This window comes from Stegodyphus dumicola, chromosome 7, assembly GCF_044657685.1.
Source record: "Stegodyphus dumicola isolate Sdum_Otavi_A_Nest chromosome 7, ASM4465768v1".
Classification (NCBI taxonomy): Eukaryota; Metazoa; Arthropoda; class Arachnida; order Araneae; family Eresidae; genus Stegodyphus; species Stegodyphus dumicola.
Genome location: NC_140774.1, coordinates 26,159,735 through 26,167,934, shown reverse-complemented (window position 1 = coordinate 26,167,934; position 8,200 = coordinate 26,159,735). Strand labels below are relative to the sequence as shown.

Below are 8,200 nucleotides of genomic sequence, written 5' to 3'. Positions count from 1 at the left end.
CACGCAATCTGTTGAAATTCTATTTTTAATATTTAGACTACTACGTCGACACCAAGCAGTAGTTTCAGATTAAAATTTCTTTAAAAAAAATAGGAATTATATTTGCGTGTTTGAATCATTTCCCTGAGAATAAGCTTTAGCAAAATGGTATAAAATATCCTCGACCTCAGTCGCGTGTCGCCATTTCTCATTATTCTCGCCGTACAAAATTCTGAATTGTTATTTTGTGACGAAAGTGCCTGCGGAAACAAAGGAATAACAATTTTCGTCATCCCAGCCAGGCAGAACCGACTCACTGGGGAAAGACGGAACCCGAAAAAAGCTATTTCGCGTGGAAAAGAACTAATAAAATAACAAACAAAACAGAAGAAAAAGGTCTTCATAGAATTTTAATCTCACTTCCTTCGTTCAGTGCACTCGCGTAGGGCAAGACTGTATGCTTTACCCATCTGCAAGCTCAGTGATTATGGTGTGTTGATGAACTTATGCAGTGTATGCCTGCCTCTCAGAGGTGTTGGCGATCTGTTGGCGGGAAAACGAAGGAGACCTTCTAACCTAATTTTTTATCCCAGTGTTCTGCTACTGAGGTTCAGAAGGAATATACTCTCAGGTGTTAAGGTGTTTGTTGAGGATGCAGGATCTAGACCAGAAAAGCCGACAAAATGATGAAATGGAAGGTAGTCAAGAATCCGAGATGTTCTTCTGCAGAGTGAGTGCATCTTAGTTTTCGCTTTTATGTGAACTATCGTTTTCTTTATTGGTGGATTTAACAAACTGCATTTTATATTTGGGATTTAGACTTAAAGATTCTACAACTGTAGAGAGCTAAGAAGTTTACCAAAATGTAAATAAACGTTAATATTTTGGTAAATAATTGTAACCAAAATATAAACGCTTCTTCATAATTCAGAAAATAAACATTTGAAAAATGTTTATGGTTAGTTCAGCCCGAATAAAATTTGAATAGAATGGCTTCAGCTGTTAAAGCGATCATATTTTATTATTCATAAAATTTTTTATTTATTCTACAAAAATAACAATTAGTAACTCGTAGAAAATTCGAAATAATAATTAGCACTTTTCTATAAAAATAATAATTAGTAATTATTAAAAGAGGTAACTGATATTAAAAGTGAATTGCTTACGAAGAATATGGTTATATTTTAAATTGCCTCAGGAATAACTACTGCGGAACAAATTTTATCAATAAAGCCTATCATAAAAGAAGTATTATAAAAATAAAATTTATAATTAAAAGGCTGATTACAGTGATCCGTTTAAAATTATTAATAAAATCTATTCTTTATATTTGTATCATGAAAATGAAAGTACTGTGAAAACTATGGTAACGTGAGTGAAAATTGGAGTATGATCGAACTAAGGAGGCACTGTTTTGAGATATGAATTTCTTCAAAATTTTTATGATTTTATTGTAAGTTTTTATTTTAACTGTAGGTCATTAAGAAGTTATAATGAAAGATCATTTCTGACTTTTCAGAATATTTATTTTAATTTTTATATTTGATGAAAGAAATTTAAGACTGATAATACTCACTATTTATTTCAAAATATTAAACACTTATTTAGTAGCTTATTTTAAACTAACTAGGTGTCTTAAAAGAATTATTTTGCATTTAAATTCAATTCGAGTACGTTTTGTTTTCAATTTTATTCCACATATATTTCTTTATTTATATTTTTTGTAATACTTAAAAGTTTTAATATTTAGTAAACAGGCTTTCAGAAATTAATATACAATAACACGCCGAACAAGTATTAATTTAGAAGTCAAACAGCTTTTTTGACTTCTAAATTAAGGCTTTCAGAACTTAAGAAATAAATCCAAAATAATAGCATAATGTACGTTATTTATAACAAATACAAATTTTAACCCATTTTAATAATTTGATTTTGAGTTGAATTCAAAGCAGTGACTGTAAACTTCTGTGTATTCGAGGCGAGGCTAATTTTTGTTTTGGGTCCCAGGTGCACGATGTGCTATATTTGGTAAATATTTAGAATTTCTATATTTGGTAAATATTTAGAATTGCTATATTTGGTAAATATTTAGTTTTGCAATTAAGAATTTAAGTCCTTAATTGCAAAACACCGGTTATTTCAGGATTCATATAGCATTGATTTCAAACAAGTTTTGAACATCACTTTCACAAAAATGGTTATAAGTATGAAAATCTATACAAATTTTGAAATGAGTTACTAACAATAACTTTTTAAGCCTAGCGGCGAGCTACAGAAAATTCATCAGAAGGTTCTTGCAGCCTTTAGCATTACCTAGCCACCACAGTTTTAAAGGAATGAAAAATACAAAATGGAGAAATCTGTATTTAAAGTTTAGTATCTGTATTTTAGTTTGATAGCCTTAAAATGCTGATAGATACGCACGTACTGGTAGATGTGTTTTTATTCTGTGATCCAATATATCGAGAAGAGATATGAACAGGACTTTCAAGCAAAATATGCAAAATTGGCATTTTAGAGAACTTTAACAGAATCTTTGTGTGACTTGCCTTCCTTTTCTATTATTATAAGACTATTATTAAAAATAATTATAAAACTATTATTATAACATTAGTTTAAATTATTATAAATATTTTAGTATAAAAATTGTAATAATGATGTCATTAAGTCCTTTTCTATAGCGTAAATTATACCTTCACAATATTCTGTAATTATAGTGGTACATCGTTTCTTCATTAAGTACGAAATAGTATTTGTTGGTTAACACTGACACTTACGACAAAATTAAGAATCGTTTATCTTTGAAGCGTTTAATTTTTTTTTCATTAAAAATCATGATCTTCAAGTTTCAGTGTCAAGAGATAGCCACAGATGGTTTTCAAAAATAAAAATTCTGATTTAAAAACAATTCTCATCTTCTATTGGCAAATTTTCATCCTATGAAGATGATCTCGCCTCTTGTCTGGACGTTATGCATATTTTCAGACTATTTTCTGTAGGTCTTTTCTTTTCCATAGCCAATCATGTCGCAGCATTTTCTTCTTTATTGAAATCTGCGCTTAACACTCATTGAGTTATTGAGCATTTACTAACAAGAAAGAAAAATTTATTGAGCATTTACTAAGAAGAAAGAAAAATAAAAGGTTTTAGTTTATCATACATAGAACTCGCTGTAATTTTTGTTTACAATGTACTTTTTTTTTCAAAATAACAGATCATTCTTTTCGTAGCAAACATTTCAGCTCACAAAACTGCGTTACTTTCCATTTTACAAACCATTTGGAGTGAATTTGATACTAAGAAACAATAAAAAATTTCTAGTCTAAGTAACATTTTGCCAGTTTAAAAATTGCTTCAAAACTTAAGTTCTAGCTTCAATAAATAAAATTTTATCAGAACAATGCGCATTCAGCTAATTTATTATTGTGTTATCATAGACGACATTCTGCTTGAAACACGTTCTGCAATTGTATAAATACATATAATTTTTCATTTTAGAAGAGTATATGTAATTTATTACAGGAATAAATTACTCTTTTATTACAGAGATAAGAAATTTCATAAAAAGTAGTAGGAATGCGGAATATGCTTTAATTATTTATTATTAAATCGCAGGAAGAATTTAAGGTAGGGTAAATTTAAGTTCTATAATTTTATTTTGGTATCTGTATGGTCTTAAGATTATTATAAACACAAGTCATCAGCATTTTTTCAATTTAAAAAGTCTGCTGTGAACATCACATGACTTCATGTACGGCTATTAAATTATACTCACTTTTGGCTGCGCTTCATTTAAACTTATTTCCTCAAATTTCATTAAACATATATTTCTTATTCAATCAATTCAGCTGTCACTTCGCGGCAAGGCAAAAATACATAAGAATTCAAAATATTTTCATTAAAAATTACAAAATACTCAGAAAACTAAAACATAAAAGGCAGTAAAAAACATTTAAAAAAATTAAAATCAGAGTTTCTACTCCAAAACAAGCAATCTGGACAAAGGCAGAAAGACAAAATTTTCAGTGCATAAAAATTTAAACTTAACTTTTGGTTCCACTGGGCGAAATAACACTGAAGTTAGTTACGAACTGGTTTAATTCACTGTACTAAGTTTCAAATGTAAATATATAGTCGACACGTTGGGGCTAGCGAAACTCACACTTTTAAATTGCAGATAATTCTGTAATGCAGAGTAAATAAGGCATAAAACCTTAACCAGAGTATAAGAACAACATAATTAAACCACTTTTAAAGCAAAAACGTACAATTTACCAACATATGAAAATAAGAAAACAGAGCTAACCGAGCCGGCAAGAGGGTATATAATATATGTTTTCGATGCAGCAGATTGCAGCAAAAAAGGGACGTGCACAACTAGATGTTATAGGATACATTCATTCCATATGCAAAATTTCAACGTTCTGCGGCTAATTGTTGAGTTACATACGTACATGCGAGATGTATACGTACGTACGTACAGACGTGACGAGAAAATCCATTTTGAATACATTTTTAATTCCATTTTACACTCCATTTCGGAAAAAAGAGTCCTTTATTTTCTCCGTATGTACGGACGTCACGAAGGGGAAAAAAAATTCTTTCAACTGGACTCGAGAGCGATCAAAATTGATATTTTTGTTGTGATATGACACCCGAAATTTTTCAATATTACAATATTTCCTTTACTTCGTACAAGTACAAATGCAAAATGTATGCAGATTTGCATTCACATATCTAAGCATTTCCTTTGTTTATCAGCTTTAAGGACACCTGAAAAAGTATAAACAAAACTAACTTCACTGCGATTTATTCGTAAGTATTATACAATATTTAGTGCATAGGTAAACTTGAATGAATGTATCCTTTTTTAGAAATAATAGAAAGAAGTGTAACTGTAATATTGTAATGTAATAACGCAATCTTTCAAATTAAAATTTGCAATACAGCATTGAATCTTCTCTAAAACTGCAAAATAATTTGAAAATTAATGTCAGTTCCTTAGACTTTATGCTGCAAATCTAGATGCTAAAATCAATCTAATTTTTAAACAAAGAATGCAGTTAAAATGCGCATACAATTCTTTTAAATTTTGCATTGCATGTTAATCAGCAATGACTCATATAATATATTAAAGTTCTTCTTTATTCTGTTGTAGTGCAATAGTCAGTTCATCGAGGAGTTATTTTAAAGTCTGGTATTCGAGGTTTTTCAAGTATTCCTTTCTCGTAAACTTCATTTTCTTCTCAAATATATCCCATTAAAAATCTTTGTGGAATATCACCGCGGATTTTCCGTGTATTGCTTATAATTCGAAACTTTAAACCCAAGAAATACACTTACGTATTTTATGAGATTTTTCAAAGTTCAGTTTACTCTGAAATGTTTTAACAAAGTGTGATACTTTGTGTTTGCTTTATATGAAATTGAAAGGGATATTTTTAGAGAATGTGCTCTATTTTGGAGGTTAAAAAGTCATAAAAATCGAAATACTTTCGGCTCGTAAAAGCACTTCTTTGACAATTCTGCGAAAGTAATACCTCAAGATAATCTCTTTCAGAGATCGAACCGTTTCCGTATAAAAAATAATTGCTTCATGAAACTATAAAAAGAATTTATCGCAACAACCTTCCGAGATCTTGTTTTTATAGGTCAAGAAGATCTGAGATGATATTTTCGATGATATCCTAAATGGAGTTCTTTGATATTTATTAAAGAATGTGCTGTGTAAGGAGTTTTTTTTTTTTTTTTTTTGTCAGAATGTTATATAACAGCGGACTTTTCAATTCCTTTCAATGACTAGTATTATAACATTTAAATGATAACATGCATGAAAGGGAAATTTTACATTTTTTCCCCTTTAAAATTATGATGCATTTAATCATTGAGATAATCACTGTTCAGATAATTTTGATCTTCCGTGGAGGTGATTGCTTTAGGAAAATCACAATTTCGTCGAATTTATTTATGATCTAAGAAATTCTGGTCACTTTCAGACGTGGTCAGCTTAAAGAGAATCTGGGGGAGTCACTAGAAATTATAATGTATATTTTAAAAAGTATTTTAACAAGCCAAAAAAAAATAATTTTCAAGTAAATTGTTTTAATATAATATTTAGAAACTATTTAAAATGTTTGTATTTCCGTTAGAAACACCTATAAAAGTATTTTCTCCATGCCTTCATAGTGTAACGGTAGCACACTCAGCGCGTATTCGAAAGATCCCGATTCGAGTCTCGGCGAGCACATTGCTCATTTTTCATGACTCCTGCTTCAAAATATCCTAATGACTCTACACACCTTAAACATTATTTTAGAGTTGTGTAATTAGTAATAAGGTTTATTTGAAACAACATCTATGCTTTCCGTGGGTTATTAAACCTAAGATTTCTAACCCCTAACTGGATATACTGACTCCTACACCGTAAAAGCACTTACCAAAAATGCTATTTATCATTTACATACTAATTACTCATTTTCAGGATTCGGGATCCATATAGTTACACTAATCGAATTAACAGTAGTACAGCTAGTATGAAACTAGTGCAGAAAAACGTATTAAAATGTCGAAACAAGACGAAATGTACAGCACTAAAGAAAATTTCCAGGGACTTTCGTTGAAAAGTTAAAAATTGCTTAAATTCTCGTAAAAATCGTGATTTTAATTACCCTATGCATTCTGTAAGCTGCATGAGTAGGCTTTCTCGGTGTTATACGGAGTTTGTTACGGTGTTAAGGAGCTATAGTTTCTATATTCTACACGAGATAAGCTAATACTATCGCTCAGCTGCTGAGTACCGCGAATGAGTCCCTACGTGTACTAACATTTTTATATTTACTTCGAAACAAATCTGAAACATTTATGTTTTTTATATTATATAAATTTTACTTGAAATGGAAGTGAAACATATTTTTTTAAAAGAAAAAACTGAAAATTATTTATTATGTTTTCAGATTTTCAGTTAGTAAATTCTAGGTTTAAGAAATGAACGTATTTTAATTGCGTATACAAAGAGGCTTAGAAAAATGGAACTAAACTTGTAGACAACAGTAGCATTTTTCTTGATCGAGAAACAAGAAAAATAATCTGCGCCCTTGCCGGGATTCCAGCCTCGGATCTTTCACTTTTTAGTTAGATGTACTAACCACTTACACCAATACAGCACGCACGAGAAATGCGATAATTTCTTACAATTGAAAACTTTATCCATATGAGAAATGTACATGTATTTATTGAATATTCGAAAGCTATATCTTTTTACCCGAGCTATTTAATGCTTGTGACCATTTACATTCATGCGAATCAAAAAGCTTGAGTATAATTTATAATAGCATATCAAACTCTTACGATGTAAGTGCTAGGAGGTCCAGCTAGAAAGTGGGCAATACATGGTTCGAATCCCGATGAAACCACAATGGAATTCTCATTTTTCCAGCTTCCAAAAACTTGATAGTCATCAAAGGTTATAGTATTATTGCCTCTGTTTAGCTTTCTTTTACATATTACTTAATATTTTTATACCTAGAGTGTTATTTATTTCAAAATCAGTATCTTCTCCAAGGCTATGTATTAAACTTAATTATTGTTATTATTAAGTTACTTATTAAGATTAATAACTTAAATCTAAACCTTAACACCCGACTAAATACTTTAAAATTTAATTTATATTAAAGAATACATTTTAGAAAACGTTACAATGGTTTACGTTAAATTCTGCATTAAGGAAGGCTTTAAAGTCTACATTAGAGAAGACGTCACAAGTGTCGCCGGGACTTTAGTGGACCACTATATCGTAAAACAAGGAAACACTGAACACTAATTTCAAACTGACACAGACACGGGTCTCACACTGACACAGACACGGGTTCAAATTTCAGTGAACGGGTCGGTTTCATGGAAATTTGCATTGTTTTCACCAGGAGTAACGTGAACATAAGCCAGTTTTCTTTAAAATGTCCGTTATGGAATCATTTCGCCCTTTAGGCAGATAGCCCACAAATGCTTTGCCGTAATACTAATCCTAATTCACAACCGATATCTGTCTTCAATCCACTTCTGTGCATTGCCCAATCCCTTTCACTGTTGCATGGTCTTCTTGAATAATAGCAAAGACGACGCATTTTTTAATTTCTATTCGACTTCTGCACAGGGTGTTTTCTCTTCCCCTCCCTTGCGAGTGCTTCTATTAGTCCGTGGTATACGACACTTTTTTTTTTGTTTT

The 8,200-nt window shown here is 30.5% G+C and overlaps 1 protein-coding gene across 3 annotated transcripts in view; it reads left to right on the top strand.

Moving 5' to 3' along the window:
- Positions 1-408: 408 nt before the first annotated feature.
- The window catches only part of LOC118197364 (uncharacterized), a 120,402-nt gene continuing 112,610 nt past the window's right edge, over positions 409-8,200 (top strand). For 2 of the 3 annotated variants that reach the window (XM_035368865.2, XM_035368866.2), the window contains exon 1: positions 409-709. In XM_035368865.2, the coding sequence (XP_035224756.1) occupies positions 663-709 (47 nt within the window). In that variant the 5' untranslated portion in view covers positions 409-662. The remainder of the gene's footprint in view (positions 710-8,200) is intronic. The other variant, XM_035368864.2, reaches the window with a different exon arrangement.